Source organism: Channa argus, chromosome 3, assembly GCF_033026475.1.
Source record: "Channa argus isolate prfri chromosome 3, Channa argus male v1.0, whole genome shotgun sequence".
NCBI lineage: Eukaryota > Metazoa > Chordata > Actinopteri > Anabantiformes > Channidae > Channa > Channa argus.
Genome location: NC_090199.1, coordinates 26,377,830 through 26,403,452, shown reverse-complemented (window position 1 = coordinate 26,403,452; position 25,623 = coordinate 26,377,830). Strand labels below are relative to the sequence as shown.

Sequence of the window (25,623 nt, the reverse complement as noted above, 5' to 3'; positions counted from 1 at the left end):
TGGAGAGAGCAAAAGGAGAAAGACAGGAAGACAGACAATGTGAGACAGACATGAAGAAACAGGATAATAACCTCTATAGACTCTGCTCTCCTAAGAGAGAGAGAGAGAGACTAAGAGTTGTGACAGAGATGGGTTTGTTTTTTTTGTTTTTTTAGTTGTATTTTTTAGGATGGCTGTGGAGTGCCACTTACTTCTCGATGAGGTCTAACGTCACCCCTGGCACCAACTTGGCACTCTTCTGCATACAAAACCTGGGGAAAAAAAATACAGGGGGGAGGAAAAAAAACAAAAGCTGCTGATGAGAGTTGGAAAGGAAACAAGAGGTGCTCACAGACTAGACTAAGCAATAAAAATGTTTAGCCTCCAGAGTACAAATTTTATGACCTACAAGAGAGACAATCTACGAATAAAACACTCCAATGAAAAATGAGCGCTTCAAAGATTACAACCACTGAGCACTTTGATAAGTGTATTTTGGCTGAGTTACAGTTAAAGGCGAGAGGGCAGGCGGCAGAAAACACAAAGTCATATTTCTTAAGCGTCTGCCATGGGGGTTATTGTTTACTGTGCATGGTTAGCTTTGACAGGTCCGACCAGCTGTAAGTCACAGCGGGCTGACGTTCAGAGACTTCACAAATACACGGCTTGACGCTGAAGCTCACTGTGAGTCATCACACACCTGTGGGAGAGCAGGTGTGTGTTTGTGTGTGTGTGTGTGTGCACACCTGCAATCACCAGTCATACATCAGTGGTGGGAAACATTAAACAAAGAAAGGCACTGGAAACTACATCGTAAAAAGTTATTGTGATGTATGAAATAAAAACTACAACTAAGTGGTATTGAAAAGTGTCAGCATTAGTTGTTGTCATAAAAATGTAAAATCGGACTTTAAAATGTAAACTGACAATAGAGTTGTATTGTATTACATTTTCAAAAACTCCTGAGGAAAATGTCTGGTCATTTTGCTGCTAAACGGTGGAAATTAAATTTAAATTGTTCATTTAAATATACTGAATATCTTTCTTTCTCATGCAGTTTGTCTTTGTCTTAAGCCTTAAGACTTTTAGTTATGATCAGAAACATTGAACAGCTGAAACCACATCACACGATGAAAGCTACTCTCTCTGATTTCTTTTTCCTCCACACTTAAAGCTCCAATTCTGGCCTGGAGGTAAATCTGAATTCCAAAATGATAGAATTCATGCATGAATTGGGGATTATTATCCAGCAACTGGTCCATCCAGACTGGGAAGTAAGCAATAGCAAACTAGAATTTGAAGGTTCTTCCGGCTGTTGGAGAATAATGAGATCCCACACGGCAGCAGTGTGACTTACTGTCTTTTTGAAGGACAACCGGGGCCCTGAGTGTGCGTGACGCTCATGAAACACAGAGAAGGACGATGTATTCAGGAAAACTTGAAAGTCCTAATGATCAACAACTGATCAAAATCAGTGCTTTGCCGATTATCATCAGCACAGCGTCATCATTGTTTTCACTGACTGACACTACCCACTTTTTACTTCTGATTATCAACCGAACCTCACATTAAACATTTTGATTATGTTTTTGCCTGTACTTGCTACGGGAGGGAAACTGCAAATCCCCAGACATGAACAGAGTTGATTAACTAAAAATGGAGTTTGGCAGGAACGGACAGACGGGCCAAAGAAAACAGAGCACAGACACACAAGGAGGATGCGTCAGGGAGAGCGTGTTTCCACTCGACCCCTGTGCAGAGACTAAAGATCCCACAGGCACTGAAGATAGAAAAGGGTCTGAAAGAGAAGAGAGGAAAAAGAAAAAGAAGAAATGTCTAGACCACAATCTGCACAACCAAATAAAAACTGTGCTCTTCAATTATCAAAACCATCTATATCATTCTGACAATGTACTGTGATCACGAGATCACAAGTACTTCTGCAAAGCCTTAGTGTTACCAAACGTTAATTTTCAATAAAGACATGGTTGTACATGTTTTATGCAGGCTTGTTCCAATATGTGTCTTTCCGATTGCAAATAATAAAATGTAAATATATACACAATATACTATATTTATTTAAACCCAGGTCCCAAAGTGACCCCTGACCATTGCAGCTATAACCACTGGTTGCCCATCTAAATCCTAAAAATACCCAAAAATAATTTATTTCAGGAAATAATAAATTATGTCTCTATCAATCATAGAGACCGTCAAAATAAGGCTCAGATATCCGACACTAGCATGTTTGACTCCACTGAATAAAACCAGGACAAAACAAGCTACAGGATAAAAACTAATCATTTGTCTGCACAGCAAAGTGGATCTAAAATCAGATAGTACATCACTCTCAGAGGCTTAGTGATGTGAATAGGAGTCGTAAGGTCAGTGGAGAGAGCTTTCAAAACAGGCTTCTCTAGTCACTAGTAACATCTGCGTCATTGCAGCTGAACTGCTTTGAGTCTTTGTATTCACTAATTAGAGGTACATTCACACCAACACCATCCAGAGGAAAAACATATTGCTTTGAGGGCTAGTGTAAATCCTAGTGACCTAAAACAGGACGCTGTCAGATAATAGCAATAATTCCTCTTAGACTTTACTTAAGCTTGGAGAAAAAAAAAGATTCTAAAAAGCTTCAGCCCGTCAGGGACGAGGAGAGCGGTTTGCCTTTGGTTTTAGTCAGACTTATTTCGTAAGAAACGTGAAAGAAACAACATGGAGGAAACCACAGCAGCCCAGTGGAAGAGTTGGCGTGTAAAGAGCTGACGGTAATGCTGAAGCAATGAGAGCATCCACTTGCTGAAGAGTTGGCTCAGCCTGCTTTGCACTCCAGAGATTCGACGCTGCTCCATGATTCGTCCCTAAAGGGCTAAATTGTGGAATTATTCTTAGACCTAATAGTAACGCTGCAGTTTCCTTCTAAGACACTTGTCTAAATTTCACAAACAGCCACATTTGGTTCTTTAACCAGAACAAAGCGGTTTCTAAAATCTCCAGTTTCCCCCCGGTGAGAAGTGAATTATGATTTCACACACTCGTAAGTTGTCACCATATTGTGATACAAGAGCTGCATGACTTAGTTTTTTTTTTAGCTTGATTTCTTAATATTTGAAACTACATTCAACATCAGTGGCTGGTTAGCTAAACATTCTTGTGATGAATGAACAAACAAAAAAAAGGACAGAATAACAGAAGGACTGGGGGCCAGAGATGAAGAGAAAATGGGGGGATTATTAGAAACAGAGTGAAGTGGCCAAACTTTAATTGGATCAGTGGATTAGAAAAAGGGAGTGTGTAGGTGCTAAGAGGGTAGGAACCAGTATGTACATATTAAACTTTGAGGAGGGAAATGAAGTGGATCTTGTCTGAGGAAACTACTGTAAAGCTCCCAGGGTGAGGAGGAGCTGGTCTCCTCTGGTCCCCACAGGGCCAGCTGTCTTCTACAGCTCATTACTCCTTCAATCAGCCCTCCAGTCCCAAGTCACCATCTCAGACAGTCAGTGCCGGCAGGAATGGCGGGCGATCCCGAATCTAATCTGCTTGGTCACTGACCTACAATATAAATCAAATATATCACACTCCACACAGTACTCAGTACTGCAGGTTGTATCAAACCACTGTACTTGTAAATTCTACAAATACTGTTTGCTGCATTTTGTGAATTCTGATTCCTTTCGTTTCAACACATACTGCACAGTAATTACCAATTACTGCAGTTAATAGCACTATTTTTGTGTAAAAAAAACAAAACATGCATTTAGATTCAAACAAACTAAAATAAACTGGACTCTTTTTTACGTTGACACAAAATTATCCTATATTGCAGGACCCATCTTAGTCAATACTGTACTCACTGTAACCAATGTTTACATGAGTGATTCAATTTGAATTAGTTTAAATATCAAAACATCCAACAGACAGTAAAATCTAGAGGATCTGGGTCTGTCATCTTGACAACTGCTCTTTGTCCAATTAGCCATTCAACCTTAATTGCAGGACATGGTGGGTACAAAAGCATCCATTTCACATAGATACAGATGATGTTTCTTTAATATTTGCAGAGCTAAACAATAATATACTGATCATATTAAAAATCAATTAATTACTAAGCTGGAAGCAAAAATATTTTTTCTGTGCACGCAACTGAAACTGGCTGTGGAACATTTTGTCAGACTTATATGGATGATAGGGTCGTCTGAGGTAAACCCACAGCTCTCTTCGAAGGCATATGCAGTATTATGTATCCGTTTTCTCTGTAGCAAAGACAGATGAAGGAGAACATGTATGAAATGTCAACATTTTTATAACTCATTTACATTTCAGGTATTAAAGCCAGATGAAAAACACTGGTGTGTTTGGGGAGGTGTGTTAAGGCAATAAATACCAGTACTTGTCGGTGTTTAATTTTCCACCAATAGAAAATGAAAAAAAAAAGGAGCATTGAACTGCATTGGTTCTCAATAAACAACACAAGGCTGTGGGGTGTCAGGGGAGCAACCTGCTGACTAAAAGGAATATGAGATGTGGTCACGTTGGCCTCTGCTGCCGCATATCCATTAAAATGTCATCTGTGCTGCTGCTTTTGAAGATGGACAGGCTTTTTGCAGCGCACGCATGAAGAAAATGACATGCCTGAATACAAGGCCTGTGTGGACCTTAGTGGCACGGAAAGCATGTGAAGAGCTTAGTGCGATGACTGAGGAGTTGGCTCAGCCTGCTTTGCATTTCACAGAGAATCAACTCTGCTGCCGCCTTCTTCCCTCAAGGGCTGACTGACAAATGTGATGCACTCTCACATCTGCCTGGCAGTGATGACAAAGGTTCCTCCATGAACATCTTTCTCTTGTTCGTGAGTGGCCAAATGTGGCTCCTAAACAAATCTTTACATTTATTTAATTTACCACTCATCAAGTGCATGAAAAAAAAAAAGGTCACATAGAAAATGACAATAACAAAAATCGAACGTTTACACTGTGTGGCCACGGGGAGTTGTACCCCTTCAGTAAAATAGTTTTCACTGTTAACTCAAAACACAGAACAACTAACGTGCTGTGCTGAACAGACGATACTGAGGCCAAACCCTGACATGTAGTGCAGAAGTATTCGAAGCAAATCAGAGAAGGCCGATCATTTCTGCCTCAAAGCCAAAGGGCTGCGCCAGAGCAGGGAGATGGAGACCTGGTCGAAGCGGAATGGATTCATTAGCTTTATACCCGAAAGTTGCATACTGTGGCTTTAAATGCAGTGGCGTTGTGAATAAACCAGTTCCTCCACGACTTCACAGACGTTTTGCGATTGTTGCAACCTACAATGTTTGATCCCGCAACATGTTTTCTAAGAAAACGTGATGGATAGTGTCTTAAATTACAACGCCGTGCAGCCTTCCCAGGGTACTGGTTGAATTGATTGTTGAAATCGCAACGTTGCGAATTCCTGCAGGAAAAGAACCACGTGTACAATGCAGTTTGAGCAGTGCTGAAAGGAATTAGTTATTTCTTATTCTTTTAGAATTTGTGGAGTGGACAGCTGATGTGCCACATTTTGTGCTATTCTATCGAGTAGGTGTGGCAATACTGGTGGTGCTAGGTAAAACATGAGGGACCTGGGGATCTTCAAAACCTGATCAAGTTTTATGGTAATCCCACTAATAGCTTTTTGTCTTTGGACAACAAATATGATCAACACGAGAGCTCCACCTTTACTGTAACTGAGTGTAAGATGCACCTTGAGGTTTTATTCTTTTTTTTTTTTACTCTCTCTCTCTTCCCGTGTCATCCCGTTCCATCCCTCTCTATCTTCAGATGCTCAGCTCCTTCATCACTCCCCATCCAACGCAGCAGAGGGGAAATCCCTTGAATATGGCGGTCCATCAGTAATGATTTTCTGCTCAGCTGAGCAATGGAAGGTACGCGTGTAGTCACTCTGCCTGTCTCTTTCCAACTCGCTCTCACTTCCTCTCTCTGTAAACCCCATCATCCATCCCTCAATGCATCTCATTAAAGTTTTAAAGCCAAGGTAAGCCAGCACATCAGTGAATTCCTCCATCCGCCCCCGTCTGCACCCCCAGCCCGTCCTCATTTTCTCCCTACTTCTCACTCTGGGGCTGTGTGCAATTAAGGAGAAGACAGCTCGGCATGTCTTTATTTAGAAAATAATAAGCAAACAGGAGAGACAGCAGTAAAACTGGAGGAAGGAATAAGTGGTGAGAGGGAGCTGCATCATCTATGGAGACTTGTAAAGTGTTCCGGGTCTCAGTGCTGGAAAGCAGGCTGATGTAGATGCCACAGCTGGCATTAATCTGGAAGGGAGGTTTTGGAGTCCAGGGACTTTTCTCAATCAAATTGTTATTCTCTACCAAACCAGGCAGCAGGACACTGAACTGCAGCTGTATACCATGGCCAGAATTCCTAATGTCTCTCCCCAGCAGCCCAAAGTAGCTTCTCGTTTAAGGCCTTAAGTTTAAAGCAAGAGGAGATTATAAAGTCAGCAATTTGACTCAGTAATGTTAGTTATCTGAAGTTAGCCAATATTAGTCTTTGTGAGTCACTAGTCATACAGCCTAACGGATACGCGTGTGCATTGCATTTATTGAAATTCAAACCAGATGTTGCGTATTTTTGGTACGTTTGACTACCATATCCCCCCCAGTCTCAACATTTGTGTTTACTAAAAGGAAAAATCTATTATTTCTTCTTTCAAGTCACATAGTCAAGCTTCAAATTCAGCTTCAACAAAAGCTCAAAGGTAAAATGTACAACTTGAAGCGGTCACAAGCATGAAACGGCCGTGTCACCCAGTAGTAGGCAGTGGTTGTTGTAAAAATGACTCCAAATCTTAAGCAGAAATATTAGGAGGCCGAACTTCTCTCAGAAACCTTTAGAGGCTAGTATCTCTGCACAATGAGTCTGGAACACAGGAAGCTTCAGCAGCACCTCTCCACATAAAAAAAAATACAGATCAGAATTGAGTTTCAATAATAAAATTACGAAGCATATGTTTTTTTTAACACAATATTATTTTCTATGTGAATCTAAATAAAACTTGATTGAATTATTACATAAATGTAAAAGTTAATGTGAAGTAAGAAGCTAAGTGAGGTATCAAACTCAATTGAGTGAAGTCTGGAAAATGCATTTTTAATACATAACTATATTTCACTTGATTAATCATGTTACATTCATTAATATAAATCATTCAGTGATCATTAATATAAATCACTGAAGGTTAACACTACTAAGTTTAGGAAGCATGAGTCCCAACTTTTACCTGGAAGCCCCAACATCCATTTTTTGAGGTAGGGTATAAAGGAATATTTTAGTCAATATTATCCAGCAGGCTTTTAGGAACTTCGAAATGGGATGTTAGTAAGGTTATCAATATTAATGGCATAATGCTAAGACTTCATTATGCTGAAGGTCATGACAGGACGTGGATTTATAGACGCAGATCAACTGAACTCCTCAACATTTCTGACAGAGAAGAAACATTCGGATTGCTGTAGGACACCACCTTAAGGCAAACTGTCATTCTCTCTTTCACACCAAGCTAAAAAGTCCTACACACCTTTTGAATTTTGAACTGAAAATACATTAAATGATCCACGAGACCTGGAGTGTGTTCCAAGTGAATTTGTTCAATACGATGCTTTATGGCACCAAAAGGAGTTTGTACGCTGCAGACGGAAACTGCAGCATGGCAGGTAGTGCAGTGCATTGAAGGGGTGGAGACTTCCTTAATGCCGCGGGGCAAACTGCCGGTCGTAGTGACATGAAGATACATCTGCAGCTGTGCAAAACATTTTTCTGTATCTGAGGTTTTATGAATCTGCTTAAGACACAAGAGGAAAAATTAGAAAATATGAGGCTAAATAACATGAATCTAGACTTAATACAGACAAATTCCCACAGCCGTCCAGTGTCTCTGTTGCTAACTAACTTAGCTTAGAGCCAGCGTGTAATGTTTGTCTGACAAACAGCACATGGTCAAAACCCAGCAAGTTACATCTCCACTGACTCGTTAAGGAAGCATATCATACTGAAGCAGAGTGTTTTTTCACCAGTATGAATAATATTTTGTGTCAAATATTCTTTGGAAATCATGTCTTAATATTATAAGATTGTTTTTAGCAGCTGTATGGCAACATTTTAAAGAGTTACACTGTGTACTTTGTAAGTACATAAAAGTAGTCATTTGCTGCCAGATCGTACTTTTGTCAGTAGAAAACAGTCTAAATCACCCTCCTGAAACTATTCAAAGCTATGTAACTTGTCACCCACAGTCTTTTTTAAAATTGATTTCTAGGGCCAAATCTAACCCTGCCCCATTATGTTTTCTGCATCCAGCAGCTCCTCCTAAATATATTTAGATGACTTCTTGATTTCAGTCAGAATATTTCTCCACTAAACATCAGGTAAATTTAGGGATTTAGGAATAAGTAAATCTAACCACAAAAAGGAGAGATTTGATCCGTAACACTGTGCTATTACTTAATTTACCTTGCTAAGCAGCTCTCAGTTCTCTCAGATAGAACAGAGCCTTTCATATACATAGTTACTCTATGTTTAATATAAATGACATATTTATTTGTGTGTGTGTGTGTGTGTGTGTGTGTGTGTGTGTGTGTGTGTGTGTGTGTGTGTGTGTGTGTGTGTGTGTGTGTGTGTGTGCACATGGAATTTAAGGTGATGCAACTACCTTTGCCTGGGAGTGCAAACCCCACACACCCCACAGTGTAGTTCACACACAGACACACACTGACTGGCTGATGTAACCTGTGTGGTGCGGTGGTTAAGCTTGAAGCTCTGTCAGTACAATTCTCTGAATGATGCATCGTGGCACATTTACATCAGGCCACTGTAACAGCCCCGTCTCCCGACTGAACTCATTTTGCCTGATAATCTTTCACCTGTTTTCCTGAAGACTGTTTTGCAGGTATGGTGAAGCCTGCATCACTGTGGATGATGCTGTTTACCTTTTTCATCATAGCTGAATGTTACTCATCAACTGAATACTAAGCAGCACCAGAGGTTGGAGTAAAGACTCATCACCATATTCTCAGAGTGTACATGCATTAAACATACCTCTTGCTACTAGGATTTACAAATTATTAATTGACATACTGTCTCATGTGGTAAAAGGAAAAATGTTTCAAAGGAAACTTTCTTTACATTTTCTAAGAAAGGCCATAAGCATGTTATACAGCTCAAACGTTAAGCCCACTATTTAACGTTTTTTTTGGATAATTAGTGGAAAATATTTAAAGGTTACCAGCTAGGTGACAAAAATCCCAACAACCTTAATCCTAAATGTACCATCTGGAACTTGTATGAATTCCTTGTTTCAGATATTGAATGTGTTTTGGCAGAGAGGACGCAAAGAGTGTGAGAGAAACAATACCATCGGAGGGCAATTTTGATGGGTGTGGTGAGGCAGGCTGTGAAGAGGTCAGCGGGGAGGTCGGGGTTCATGGGCAGCAGCTCACTGGCCTCGCAGGCAGCCAGCTGGATGCAGTTCTTCATGGAGGGCGGCAGGGGCATCTGGGCGAGCGGGTGACTGGGGTTGATGGCTGCCACCTGCACAGACATAAAGGGATAGTTTGCTTTACATGCGACTGGCACTGATGAATAACTGCCCCATATTGTTCTTAACTGTCAACAAACAGGTTCGGAAATGAGCAAAGCTGGATTAGGTTCTAAACTTTGACAAAGTTATCTGGCTGGTATCTGGTTATCATCGTAATAACATTCAGCTAGAGGCTGTGGAAGTTTTTAAAATGTTAGTTGGCAAAAGTGAAAAGAAATGGGGAAAAACTATAAGTAACTCTATTTACTGTAGTACCGATTGCACATATGCTGAAAGGATCTCAGGAAGTGATCTCAGGAGAAAATTTAAAAAAAAAAACAAAAAAAACAAAACAAAAAGGTTTTAGAACTTAAATCTGAACTATGCAGATCAGCCACAACATTAATAACAGCTGGTGGTTTTAATATACAATATTAAATGTTTTTTTATGAAAATGCTATGAACTAATAAACGCTGCCGTATTAACCATCTATCAGCACATAAATGAGTTAAAATCAGATCCACCGTTACAATAGAGATCTTTGATCCCTTATAATTAATGCAGATAATCTGCTTGGTACTGTGTTACTAGTAGTTTTTTGTGGGCGGCTCCACAACCTGACTCTTTGTCTCTGGAACTGAATGACAGAAGAGCAGAGAGAGACAGAGATGTGACTAAGTTCTGACAGACTATCTTGACTATAAAAAAAAAAATAAAAATAAAGTGAAACTTGTTTTTGGCAACTGCTTGCGTCTGTTCGATGACACAGCGGACACATACATCGAGAGTGTCCCTATGTGACAGCCCCACACATTTATGAAAAAAAATAGCTCTGAGAAAAGCTGCTGCCAATGTTTCATTTTGGTGGTGCTGATTGCTTAGTAATGTTTCTAGTTTGCTGCACTATTACGGTGACTAGCAACCGAATCGTCACATTGAAATAAACACATAACCTTGGTATTGCAGCAGAACTGTAAAACGTTTAGAGACAGCAAGAGAAGCCAGAAGAGATGACGACACAAGAAAAAACGAATGAGGAGCTGAAATGAAAGGTCAGGAACAGACTAAACAGCAGCCATTTTAGAGTGAAATTGGAGAGAGACATGCAGTAAAGTGAAATGAGAATGACTATCAAGAGAGGAAATAACAAATAAATCTTTGGTATTGCAATACTAGTAGAAAACCAATCTGAGGTTCGAGTTTGTACAGATGTCCACAATGACAACAGGTAAAAGGTTATAGTACCTTGTTAACACCCACACAAACCTGTTTGAACTGATGTCACTATTGTGGCACGATGTTCATGTTCAAATTTGACTTCCTCTCCTTGCTGTAAGGAAACTTTTCTACTCTGACCAAACATCCATCCAGCCAGTGAACCATTTCTCCTTTTAAAAATTCGTAAGTTTACTTTACTTTAATTTCACAGTAGTTATTACTGGCTTATCCTTGTCCATTGTAGAGCTGTTCCTGTGATGTTCAGGAGCTGATTTATGTTTACCACACTACAAATTGGACCACACACACACACACACACACACGGTTTGTCAAGGGGAAGGCCAGAAGAAAATGTGACAGCATTAGATACAAATCAGTGCATTTTTTCAGGTCTGCCACCTTGTGCTTCGCGGCAAAACATTTGAGCCACTGCCAGAGACATTTTGAGAACGTAATGATAATGTGATAGTTTATCGATCCCAAAGAGGACATTTTCCATGCGCTTGGCGCTGCACAGGTGGTCTTTGGTGGCAGACAATCCCCTTATCTAGTCTGAGAGCAGAATCGACATGTAATTACCACAGTCTTAAGCAACTCAGCCAATACTTGGAAAAATGGAGGAGGTTTTCCGTATGATGTAAACCTTTAATTATATTTAAAGCTCTTGACTATGTGTGCTGTTGATCTGTTTGCTGGGAGCTCAATATGGTTTTTGTTATTTGCTCGGTACACTTTCATGAGCTGAGCTGTAGAGGCGGCAGTGGGTCACTTGGCAGTAGTGGCCACCTACCAACCATAGGGTTGGCGGTTCGCACCCCAATTTGTTGTGATCACTTAAATAAATCTTACATTTTACTAGAAAAAAGCAGAATGACGAAAACATCTCCTGTCATTGTTTTATTATTAGGAAACTAAAGGGAGAAAGATGTGACCAGAGGTGTGATATCTTTACGTGACAATTATGTATTGATTGACCACGTTATGTTTGATTCATGGTAAATCTGAACACTATTTACAAGTTGGGAAGTTGTCTGAGTTGTGGTTTTCAATACTTACAACAGTCATGGTGAACCAATTTCAGTTTAATCTGGGAGGGTTATGCGGGATGCATGATGTGGCTGTGATCCTGTATAGTAAGCATGATGTTATAAACAGTGAAGCTGCTACTGTAAAACCTTAAAAGCTATAAACACCCACAACAGCTGTGTGCTGTAGCACAAAATGTGGCTTCTAGTACTAAAACACTTCTGGGTCGAGCAGGAAGAGCTTTTCGCCTGTACGGCACCAAAACACTAAAAGCTCTACAAATTAATCTACTACCCATGAAATGGGTAAGTGTGCACAGATATGCAGTTTGAGAACATACAATATACAATTAGGTTCACTTGACATTATTCTTTAGGTCATTGCCCATTTACACTCTGAGGCACCGGGTTGAAAGTGAGCATATAATGTAACCCTCAACACTTCTGAATTTACTCGGCCGGTTTTATCATCAGTACCGTCGTACATGTCCACACTATAACACGAAATTTCACAGATGAAGAGGTTTGTTCATTCACTTCTCCACACTCTTCTTGTCCCAATTTTCTTGTAACATTGATTTTATCGTATGTAGTTTGCCCGTGTAATATCGTTTCTTCTCCTCTTCACTAATAACTATCAGATACCATTAAAGGCAAAGGCCCCAGCAAAAGAAAAAGTCTTAAAAAAAATATACACTTAATGGAGTATTTGGTCACCTCTGATGTAGTATGGTGGCTGATGAATTTTTGATTTTTAAGTTTTATAATGATTTCCTTCACCGGCAGTGGCAGTGCACTTTATGTTGACAGTTAACAAATAAGAAGACACGCAACTCTGAGCTTTTTATCTGCTTACTAATGAGGGAAAAACACATTGAACACTCGAGCAGCCAAGTGTCCACACACTACTGAGACCCTGATATTGAGTGTGATTCTATTTCCAACACAGTCTGTCCCATATTTTTACACAATCCTTAAAATTAAAGTAGACATTATACACTTCCATTGGTTCATTCCACATCCATTATGGTCGTCCACAGAACCATCAGTATCCAAAATACAGTGAATATGGTCTTTACTGCCCATCACACAGCAGAGCCACAAAACTAACCACAAATACAATTGCAATACATTAACTACAGTATGTGCTAAAGCTTAACATCTGCAGCACGTTGGGGTAAAGTCCCACTACCTAAGGCGAGCACTGAGGGGACACGCTTGTCTTTCTGTGCCCAGAGGGTGAGTTGAGTCAATTAGAGGATGAGACAGAAATACAAATACAAGAAATGATCCACAGGCTCTGCGTCTCACAAATGACAAAAAGTCAACTAAGCATCTGTAATGTTACTCATCTGTCCCTGCTTGATTCAAACTGTAAAAGTGATGTGTCCGTTTAGATTTAGAGTTTAAAGTGCTTTTCTTTTCCAGTATATACTGCATAACCTCTCTGATAGACCAATAATTCATCCTCTATAATAACTAGAAGGAAAAAAAAAAAAAAAGGTGGCAGCAGCTGAAGCCCAGACCTCAGTGAGAAATACAGTTTGCAGAAACTCTCTATGAGAAGCTTTGCACAAACATGAATCAATCATATTTTTTTTAAAAAAAGAGAGAGAAATATGCCTTAATTAATGTGGGAAAGTGTCATAACTTGTGTAACTGCATGTTTTTCTTTTCCTATCGACATGCATATTTCATTTTTATTTGTGATGCTGGCAGGCGTGAGTGGGTGCCCGATTGTTGCTGTGCTGATGGATCTGCGCTAGTCTTCATGTAACATAATTCATAATTCCTTTTCTTTCTGTCTAATGAGGAAAATGTCGAATTGCTCGTGCAGACATCACAAACAACGCTGTGTGCGTTTCTAAAGCCTCTCGTGTCAACCAAAGAACAACACTGTCTCCTAAAAGAAATTCAGAGAAAGTGTGACGGCGTGCCACAGTAATCCTAATGGTAAATACAAAAACATTGCCAGCAGATGCTGATTAATGCCAAGCATCTATTGTAATTATCACATTAGCATATTGTAATCTCCCAAATTACCATGAAAATCACAATGACAGCTTTCTTTTCTCGCTTTTCCGTTGGGGATATCAGGGTACAATTTAATTGCTGCGAATTCCTTTTTTTTTTTTTTTTTTTTTAAAGTGACACTAATTGATAAGACTAATCCCAGAGGGGATTCGGGGGGGATTTTGCATGTAACAAACGATCACGGCAGAAGAGCGCTGTCACTTTACTGAAGCGCAAAATCTAGTTGAGCAATACATTTTACAGCTTGGCATTAATCATTCATTACGATGATAGAAGGAGCCAGTGGAGGCTTAATGCGAGCATCCTGCAAATGGCAGCGAAGAACACCGAAACCACAGCACACACCGCTGCAGGGATTTGAAAGTCAGGCACTAACACACACACACACACACACACACCTCTTTCTTCTCTGCAGATAATGTAGAGAGCATATTTGCTGAGTGCATCCAGGAAGTGATGAGTATTTAAAAGGAAACAGGTGGCCTTATAATAGAGCACTCAGAGCAGATACCCACTCGCACAGACACTGACTGACTGAACTGCAGGAGCAGGTTGATATGGTGCTGTGGAGGAGTGATAAAACACCTCCTCCCCTTTTCATATCTCCCTTCACTTGTCTTCTTCATCCTTTTGTCTTCATCTGCATCGCTGCGTCTCCAAATAATATAGTTCCTGATGACTTCAGGTCCGCTGTGCTATGTGCTACAAAACCGTGTGTGTGTGTGTGTGTGTGTGTGTGTGTGTGTGTGTGTCCATGTGAGTGCACAATGTGTCATAAATGATTGCAGGAACATGTGGGAGAAGTGGGGGAACTCCTTGCTTAGATTAACTTCTGCATGATTACCCCTCCACCATTATATTCATCCTGTGTGAGTAGGTGAGAAGGAAATGGGAAAAGTGCTTATGGACATTATGCAACTTGCAAAGCCCTCACTTTATTTTCCTTCTGCAGCAATCTGGTTAAACCCTGAAGCCTGAGATGACGCTGTTTTTTTTCTGCAACAATGCAGCTAATGTCTTTAAAAATGCCTGTTGTGCCCTGCACCATATAAAATACTGTCTCCAAAAATATCTGGTCAACTATTAATCCGCTCTTGCCTCGGCCAGTGGGCATCTCTCCGCAATGACTACAGCCACTTCACAAGTTTTACTCCAAGGCCTTAAGCCTAATTTGTCTAGAATTACACTCGTATGACTTTTATCTTGGCTGTAGCTTCGGGAGAATCTCAAGCGGCCCGTTACTCAGGAACCCTTGCACAAAACAGCTATAAGGATAAGAAGTGTGTGGATGTTTCACCTCTGTAGAAGAATTACAAGCTGAAAAATTTGACAAGAAAAGCTGGAAGAGCGATGCTCTTCTATTTTGGCAAAATTACTTCATGTTGAAGTAAAATATCAGTTTGTCAATTGTGAACTTTCAATATTATATATATGTTTTTATGCAATACACAAATCAGACACAACATTACACCTGTGCAATTCAATGCAATCCAATACATTGGCTCTGCCATAAATGTTACGTTCTAATGTTTTGTTCACCTCGTTCATTTTAAATATGGTGCCCAAAACAGAACCACCTCATCTTATAATGCACTAACTATGACCTCAATCATAAAAACATATTAGAATTATCCCCTTTCTGATAGTCAACCTTGTAAAAGTCCAAAATAAGAAAGCCACTGTGTTGGACTGCAATAAATTAAATGATCAAGTCAATAAAGTTGCACATTGCAGATTGGCCATTTCACCAATCAGCATCCCAAAGCACTTGGTCAAGAGATTGTAAATATCCTTTAATTTAATTCACACCATAGACCTCATGCCTGTGCGGTTTACCCCTGATTATCTTACGCAGCTATATGATGATGAATTGAAGGGGGAGCAGGGTTTGTTTTTGGATAACAACAGAGATCTACAGATGAAAAGGCTAATCCCGGTAATTCATTGTTCCTTTTAGTGTGTGCATGGGCAGACATTGTGGAAAGTACAAAATATGTTGAAAACGTCCAAAGTTATTCTTAAAAAAAAAACAAACAAAACAAAACAAAAAAACTAGGCCTGACAAATTTTGTCAAACACTGGAGCTCAGCAGTTTGAATGCTGCCTTCACTGTTACTTCAACAGGTTCAACAGTGCTCACAGCAGCACCTCTTCACGCTCGTACTATCTCAAAGCTCCATACTGTTTATCCCCCACCACTCTCCGTCTCTCCCCCGTTCTCCTTTCCTGGCTATTCTACAGTCTGGCTGAATTTCTCTATGAATAATTGAAATGAATGACAGTGCCATCTCATTAGGAATTCACATAACATAGCTCAGCTGGGAGAGAGAGAAACAGAGAAAAAAAAAAAACGTAATAAAAAGATGAAGCAGTAAAGAGACTGAAAAGGGCTGGTAATGGTGTGTATCTGTGTGTGAGTGTGTTGGTATGTACTCCCAAGGCTCAAGCAAACCTCAATCATTTAAAGCCAGCTGTCCATCTGACTGACTGGATCACAGCAATGAGGACATCTTGGATTTTTAATAGAGGATTCATGCTGATAGTCATGACTCGACACTCTCTGACACCACTTAGGTCTCCTTTATAAATACTGTATACGTGTGTGTGTGTGTGTGAGACTGTGTGTATATATGCATCAGTAAGTCTGTGGTGTGTGCAAGTGACAAATATCCAACTTTGGCACTAATAACAAATTTTTTACCATCTTTGCCTGCACACAAACTGTATGATTTTGTTTTTATCCAATTACTTTTTTAATATATTTTTTTCCAATTAAATTTCCAATTGTCACTACTGCTAATTCATGGCTGCTGTGTTGTGAAATGTGATAAAGCTCGTGTGGATCTGTCTGGTGCAGCTGCCCACCTCCAGCTCCTGCTCTCTCTGCAGGGCGAACTGTTTGAACGACTTGACGATGATCCCCGCGTTGGAGCAGTCATACACGAAAATGGACGGGCTCCCCATCCACGTCTGCAGGTCGTATATGGACAGCGGGATATATTGGGTGTAGTTCTGAAAAACAAAAAGAGAAAAGACATGTCAGAGGGAGAACTGAGAGACTGGGAATCATGTTCTCGCTGATAACTCACTTTTATAGATCTGTCTTTAATTATTTACTAGGAATCTGTTTGATGAAGAGTGTGAACGGAGGTTAGTGAAATAGTTGAAAACGCAAAAATTATTATGAAGGAGAGTAAGAAACACAGAAAAATGATGACACCGGGGAACATTCCCTAAAAGTGTTCCCCTTAGCGCCTGGAAAATTTGGTTCTACACGACTTCCCCTGCATTGCTTCAACACCAAATCCCAACAGATCTCATGGTTCAGCCGGTGACACAGCAGCTGCATTTTATGGGAAAAGGTATTAGTCCCGAGGGTGTAGGTGGACAATGGCTAAGCCCAGACAGTAGACGGTGCGTCACTGTGAGTGGGTGCATTGCTACAGGTAACAACAACTCAGTGTTTTATGTCGGATTCACAAGTTAGTGAGTCTCTCTAAGCTCGGATCCCATTGTGCAGGTAAGCTGTGATTTGAGCTTGGTTGTCAATTTTTTGCACTTTCTGGAATCTTTCCAAGCTTCACGTTAGCCTAAGTTGCACAATGTTGCTTTTGGGAAAACCAGAGGACAAAGGAGAATGGGGAGATGCTATTAATATGCAGAACACATAGTATAAATAACAAAGTGACAGAAACGTGCAGCTCTGTTTGCATAACAAACTCTGTATGTGTGTTGCCTTTGATATGTAATAAATTCTATTGGATTATATTAAAAAAAAAAAATTCATTTCAATTTTCACTTGTTTCTACAATTTCATTGTAAATAAAGTCCTTAAAAACAGTGAAACATGCATCACTAGCTTTTAGAAAAGTCACTGTGAAATTTTAGGCCACAACAATACCAGCAAAATTCCAGAAAGACTGATTTATTCATCATATTTACGCAATGTCAAGGAATTAAGTTCAAAATTGAGTGTTTTATTTTTAAAAAGTCTCGGGACTCACAGAACTTAACTGATGTTAAGACATCCAGAGCTGTCGGTTTTGAATGAATCATCTCAAAAATTAAGTGTAATGTTGCACAGAGGTACACAGCGTAATACACAATGGCCTAAGGCTGAAACTGACAGAGCCCTGATGATTTGTCAGGTATAGGTTTTAGCAAAAGTTAGAAGACGTAATACATTTGTTTCACAGGCTAAGTACTGTTCACAATGAGTAAACGGATTTTCATTTGTCAAACAGCTCTATTGTGGTTACCGAATGTTTCAAACAGAAATGAGAGCAGGTGTCAAAGATTGTTGCCAGCAGATGTTTTGTTCTTTGCAGCATCTCGTCATTCTCAAGTTCCATTCTCCTATTCCATCCTCCTTACAGCGTCAACTTGAAACAGCACTACACAGATTTAGCATTGTTGGACTATAGATAGACAGATTTTAAAAAGTATCAAGCTGGGAGACTCAAGCTGTGACAAGACGCAGACTACAGACTTTTCTAACTCCACACCATCAGATTATTTTTCAATTTCAAACTTCAGTCTTCAGCCCCAGCTGACCCGCACTGGCTCATGTGACAGCAACTGAGGTCATTTGTAACTTTACACAGCTCCCTGTGGAGACACACAAGGCTTTTTCCAACTGATTATTAAATGCTGTGTGCTGTGTAACGAATGCTGTATGGTGTATAACATCTGGAAACTTTGATAAGTAAAAATCCGTGCAGTTCCTCTTCACAACTGTGATACCAGCAGCTTACAAAGAACTAAGCAGTGACTGTGTCACTGTTTGTGCAAATGTTCTTGTAATTTAAAATATCTGCAAACTATGTGGTTTATTTATACGGTTTTTTTTTTTTTGTCTTTTGTGTCTGTCCAGAGTCCAATATCTGTTTCCACTAGCTACTCACAGGGTAACATTATAAATGTTATTTAAAAAAATTATTCTTAGATGATTTTTATGTTGAATGTTAAGTTTTATATTATTAGAATACCAGGCTGGGTGTAATTTTGTAATTTCAGGGAGTATTTTAATATGAGCTTGGAAACAATCAATAGGTTTAAGAATTTGGAGACGCAGGAAATGTGACTCTAACCATATTTTTGCTACAAGATTTACTTATGGATGTGAATGAGGCGATCAAATCCACCTGAGTGCCATCTGAACATGCACTTTAATGGATAAAAACCTAAGGAGATCTGACCTTTTTTACAATGGAATCCAGCGATCAGTGACACAAATGTGTTTAGATTTATTTTTTGATCCAGAAATAGTACAGAATCGTAACAATTTCTTCGTCAGTTTCCACCTCTTGATGTCATTCCAAAGGTCAAACCTTCTAATTGTTTACAGGTTTCCAAAAAATGATTAAAGTGGTCTCAGACAGAGTAATTACAGTATATATAGAATAAAAACCTGCCTAAACAAAAGCACAGTTGAACTGTTTCCCGTCATTCAACGCCTTGTTCTAGCCTGAATGCCAAATCATATGATTTCAAGTGCAACTGACATGGAACAACTGGAACTGGAACCTGCAGCAATAATCTAATAAGCAATAACAGTAAATTAAGTCTTACTAGTGAGATCATTTCCATAAATGTCTGAAATTGGACGGCTAGTGTATGTGGTACCTTATTAAAAACCCAGATCTCTCCATTGACGGTGGGTCGTGGTACACCATGGCCATTGTAGTGGAAGAGGACGCGCTCCTCCTTGGCATTGCGTCTCAGCGACGTGCACAGCTTCTTTACCTCATCCACTGTGGGGTCCAGACTCTGTTTGTAACGTGCCTGAGAGACAGAAAACAAGAGAGAAAAATATTAGCATTGTTTCACATCTTAAATCCACATTTTAGGCATTTTACTGACATTTTAGAGGGATTTTGGTTTATTTGGTAAAAGCAAAGCTAGATTCTGTTTTCAGAATTCAGTCAGTACGAGTGGTTGACAATGGGAATTACTGCATTGGAAAATGTGGTAAATGGGCAAATATTTTAGTTTAAATTTCTCAAATATTAACATACTACAACAGAAGACCAAGCATCACATCCGTCATGTTAAATGATGCAAAACCTGCTGATATTGGTGGCTATTAAATGAAAGTACCATACAGAAAACAATGGCATTAAAATAGAGATAAGTTAAGACCATCATACCTCTTGTCTTTACATATTTTTATTTTTTATGGATTATCAAGTCTTCATACCACTAGGTCAGTGACATGAACATGACTCACTGCCGTTTATCTTAAATACAGACATTTTTATCCTCAACAGCAAGTAAACAGGCATAGGAACCAACTTTCTTAGAGGATGATGAAATCTCTTACATCATGGTTTAGACCACAAGTCATCTATTATATAAAGAAAATGAAATGGAGATTTGTATTAGACATGTAGCAATATTTATATATTTCAAAGATAAAAGCTACAGTACAAGGAACAGACGTTCATCGTCAATACAGTGGTGCATGATGGAAACAGCTTGACAAGTCAAACTGACCTCCACGCAGCTCTGAGGCAAAACCAAATGTTTTCTTATTCAAGACATCTGAAAATGCATGAAACAGCAAATCAAGTGAGGAAAATAAAAGCCTCATACAGGTTTGGTATCCTGACATTTAAAACTGCAGACAAGACCATCAAAACAGACCAAGGATGGAAATGTGAACAACTTTCCTCTTAGAAAAAAATAAAGAGATCAACTCAGTCCAACTCAACACCACAATTTTAAGTTCATATCGACTTCCACCATATCAGAATGCAAAGTGTTCATAATCAAGAGACAATACTTGATCATATTAGCTCTTCAGGATGGGGTGTGATATCGTTTGGGCGGCTGTACCTCAGTTAGTAAGGCAGTCGTCCATGGACCACAGTGCTCAGTGGTTCGATCCCTGGTCTTGCCTATGTGTCAAAGTTTCCTTGGGCAAGACACTGAACCCTACGTTGCTCCCGGTGGGTCAGGTAAGAACCTTGCACGGCTGCCATTGTGTGTGTGAATGGGTGAATGGGAATCAACATTGTAAAGCGCTTTGGATAAAAATACCGTATAAGTGGCCATTTACACTTTACCATTCACTTTTGAGTGGCCCAAAAATAAAGCTCTAAAAAAGCAGCACAGGTCAGTAAACCTTAGGAAGACATTCTGTTAACAATGGGCACATTGTGTACACATTGTGTAAAACGACAAACCTGGTAAAAGAGCCGCCACAGTTTTCGTGGAGAAGTGAATTTGAATGGACACTGGGCTGATTTGGCTCTAATATGGAAAAACACAAATGCCACAAAAACAATGTGCATTTACAAGGTTTAACACATTTGAGTGTGAACATTAACAAGCTATGGACTGTAGGAAGAGTATTACAAATTGCGCACAGCGCTGCTTTTTCAGTGTACATTCACAGTGAAGCCCCGGAGACAGACTTTCTACACGTAAACAAACTAAAACATACAAGATGCTTAGTTTGCAATGATGCTACTGTTGCTATCAACTCGTTTTCTCTTCCAGCTGTTGCTTACTTTACATCAAGCTTCACCAGTCTGAGCGATTTTATAAGGGTAAAGTCAGCATGATGCTCGTGCCGGCACTCGCACTGGATGGAAACGCTGCTCGAGAAACTTCAAGAAATAACAGCAGACATGGATTTGTGTGCTTCTTCAGTTCATTTAAAAATGTTTTGTGTGCATGGATGAAGGGACACAGAGGTGTCAACTAGTTATGCAACAGATAAGCACTCAGTTAGACCAGTCTGAATCATTATCGCACTCACCAAGGCCCTTCTGTTACATAACTAACATGTCTTTTACCAACAGCCTGCCTCCTGTCTAATAGATTTGAATCATGGGTGAAGCCATATTTTCAACTCAGCTTCTCTGAAAACTTCCAATGTCTGTGGAACTTATAAAATCTAACATGGTCAAAGAGAATGGCCATTAAAAGCTTTTCCTAAATGTCAATTTACCCTTTCTTATAAAGCAAGTTTACTTTATCAGATTTTAGTACAAACATATCTTTTGATTCACTAGCTAACATTTCAACCAAAAAATAAGCTTGTTTAAATACATTTAGTATAATATGCATTCTGCAGCACTAATTATACAGTTCAACATGTGGCTGATTCCAAACTTGCTCTTCTGTCACTAAAATTAAAAAAAAAAAAAATTAAATTTTTTTTTTATTGCAGTTACGAATGTAAATATAAAAGTCAACCGAGTTATGAACTGAATGTTCAGACATCCTGAACTTTGTGCAAGCAACGTTTTTCAGTGTGTGTGTGTGTGTGTGTGTGTGTGTGTGTGTGTGTGTGTGTGTGTGAGAGAGAGAGTGTCCGCGCACACACACTTATATGCATGACTCATATAAAAGTGTAGTTTATATGACATCTTGTGGTAATTTTATCTTATTGTTGTTTGCATGCAGTTATACAAAGGGAGTACTATGCAAACTATGTGACTCTGGGAGCTGCACAGCAATTTATAATCTTTGCCACTTCAAATGATGCAATGTGATCTCTTTTAAAGTCATTCTAAATGCCGTAATTCTAATTATTAATCTCAATTTTCATTTTCACGTGTTCGTTATGCCACATCCTACAGGCCAAACTAAGCACACCACGATCAAAAATGCCACATTTCAGCTTCCCATATCCCGATGAGTTTGAAATGCAGTGTGATCTCAGAGCTGGCAGGCTGATTCAATTTTGGGCATAATCGGATAAGAGCGGCTGAATGCAGAGAGGCTGAGCACTCCTTCCAGTGATATCAAGTGGTATCTGAAAAGCATAATGGTGTTAGCGTGAGACCTGCGGTGATGGAGGTGATGAGAACAGGTGAAATCAGAGCTTGTATATGTATAAGTGGGGTGGTGGTGGAGAGGTAAACTTTGGAGGAAAGTGCTGAATTTAATGAGAAAAGAGAAAACGAGAAGGGGGGAAGCAGGAATGTAGGTTAAGTGTTTACACATACCTGCACACTTCAGATGATTCCCAATTGGGTTTAGATGCTTTAGCAAAGCTGTTCATTTACATTCATGACAGTTGGGCATATTCAAGTCAAGTGGCAAAGAGAGATTAAGACATATTCATATGTATGAGAAAGACACCTAGGGGAGTCCATGTAAATATACAAATCAGGAGGCGCGTGTGTGTGTTTGAGAAATTGACTCATCATTAACTGCCATGACCTGAAGAGGGAGCTGCAGGCTCCTGTGGGGACTGTCTGACTCCAGAGGTTGGTGCAAACAGCAGCCGTCCTCTTTACCTCGCACCCCCTCCCAACGTATTCATTTAATCCACAGGAAACAAACTCTTTTTAACGGTGTATTCTGTACTGGCTCTGTCGACATTTATCACTGTGTCACTTCCTGAGAGCAGGCGACCTTTTCAAAGCACCGTAAGAGTTCAGGGATGCAATTAAAAGGCAGACTGTTAAAGCCATAAGGTGCAGTGCACCGGGCCGCATTTCATAAAACACAAGAAAAACCAATGTCTGTCATGACAGCAGGCAACAAGATGCGAGGAAAGTCGTTACATTTAACCATCATGATGCAGCACTTTTCATTTCTCTTTATCACACTGAAAATTACCATAAAAACCCCAACATAAGTTCTAAACATTATGAATAAATAATATATTCTTAAATGTGCACGCTGTAAACAAAGAGACCAGAAGCTGAACGAAGTGTTTTCACTTGCACAAATGAGGACATGTTAACTTGAGTGACAGTGACAGGAGCCGCTTGTTATATGAGAGACAAAATGACCAAAGTCCCCTCAATCAACATGGGGGCTTGTTCAAATGTGAAGGTTACTAAAGGAACAGAAAGACAACAAAAAAATGTACAATTGAAAAAAAAAAAAAACTTTCAGTGTCTTGTATAGTTTTGCTGCAGGAAAAAAAAAAAAAAAAAAAAAACATCGGCCCTATATTATTCTGAGCTGATTTTAATTATGTCACATTAAATGCACCTTATCATTTTATTTCTACAACCTTTTTTCGAGCGGACAAAGATAAATGTCATTGCTAATTAACATTGATCCACAAAGGCTAAATGGTTAATGTGTTCTCCAAAATGTCACTTTAGGGGTGTGTGTGTGTGTGTGTGTGTGTGTGTGTGTGTGTGTGTGTGTGTGTGTGTGTGTGTGTGTGTGTGTGTGTGTGTGTGTGTGTGTGTGTGTGTGTGTGTGTGTGTGTGTGTTTTAAGTTTTAGTTTCAAGAAATCTGCCAGTCTAACTTTTACATCACCGGTATTTGAAAGTCGTATCTTATTAAAAAAATGAAGGTGTAAAAGGTGTTTAAATAAGCTACATACGTAATCATAATAATAAAAATTAAGCGACCCAAAAATGACATAAATAACAATGCTTATCTTGTTTTGGTTGGGTGGGAAACACCAGGCTGCAACTGAATAATCAATTCATTGAGCTGATGTGCGGGAAGCAGGAAACAAATGGGCAGGTATGGTATGTAAATTCTGTCCCATCTCAGCTGCTGAAGCTTGTTAACTCCTTCAGGAGTCATAGTTGCTTGGTGGCCTCCCTCATTTGGCACCTTCTAGCACAGTTACTCTATTTTTGAAGATGGCCTGCTCTAGGCTGGTTTATACCTGTGCCGTGTACCTTCTGTTTATCAATGATGGATTCAGCAGTTCACCAAGACATATTCGCTAACTTGGAAATGTTCTTGTATCCATCCCCTTATTTCTGCTCCATGATAATCTTTTCCCCCAGTTGACCAGAGTGTTATTTGGTCTTTATATGTAGGTTTAACCCAGGGCATTGATTCACCTGTAACAGGTGTAATTATACTACAATCCTTTAAAAACATTCACTGCATCCAGATCTGCGACCTCTAATGCAAGTGACTGCACCAGAGTCAGAGTATTCTCAGTCTTATATTTTAATTAATGTAGATTACAATGTAGATAACTTTTCACTTTTTTATTTTTGATTTTTTATTAAATCAACCACGTGTCAATGTTGTAATAAAAATGAGTGGACACTTTCAAAGAGGGTAATTTTTATTTATAGGCACTGTATCAAGTTTTTGCAGTAATGAACATTAACTCTTGTCCTCATGTTTATGTACAAAGGGCAATAGGAGACATCAAAAATCCTGCTTACTAGGACACACTTTTGTCAAAGTGTGAGTGCCAATGACGACCTGCTTCAATAAGTTCACTTACCCACCACATTACGAATGTTGGTTTTAATCTGACTTCTTTTTATCTTCACCTTTTTCATGTGTAAGTAACAAGAACAAGCAACAAAAACAACCTCACAACTCAGCAGTACCACTCATTGATCTCCACAAGGATACTATGATAACATGCACTGAACCTTTACCGTATCAAAAACACAGTGATTTAATGACACTCTCTTTCACAATGAGTGGGATTTTGCCATGGGGACTGTGTTATTGTACAATATGTGTTAGATGCCATTATGAAAATGAAGCCGTCTCCAACTCACAGACGTGCAGAGTTTAAGTCATTGATGGCACTGTGGGGTTGCCAGTGTAGGTCAAGTAAGTGGTGGTGATAATGGCGACTGTGCTGCAGTATGTTATTACAGCAGATTTGTGATTGATCACCTGGTGGCTAAAACAATGACATTTTACACACTGACTGCTTTCACATGGAACTAAGTAACCAAGTTACAGAATAACTTTCTCAGGTGATTGGGGAACAGAGTTTACATTCTGTTCAGAAACCTGGTTACTGAAAATCCACGTATACACAGCAGATGAGTGACCTGATTTCTCCTCCACCTCACACTTAATTTGGATGCATTGCTCACAAATATGAACAA

The 25,623-nt window shown here is 39.5% G+C and overlaps 1 protein-coding gene across 4 annotated transcripts in view; it reads right to left on the bottom strand.

Moving 5' to 3' along the window:
• rptor (regulatory associated protein of MTOR, complex 1) overlaps positions 1–25,623 on the bottom strand; it is a 142,440-nt gene that overhangs the window by 73,243 nt on the left and 43,574 nt on the right. For all 4 annotated transcript variants that reach the window (XM_067498392.1, XM_067498389.1, XM_067498390.1 and 1 more), the window contains 4 exons: positions 19,447–19,605; positions 16,687–16,833; positions 9,379–9,554; positions 192–251 (listed from right to left, as the gene is read on the bottom strand). In XM_067498392.1, coding sequence (XP_067354493.1) covers positions 192–251; positions 9,379–9,554; positions 16,687–16,833; positions 19,447–19,605 — 542 coding nt within the window. The remainder of the gene's footprint in view (positions 1–191; positions 252–9,378; positions 9,555–16,686; positions 16,834–19,446; positions 19,606–25,623) is intronic.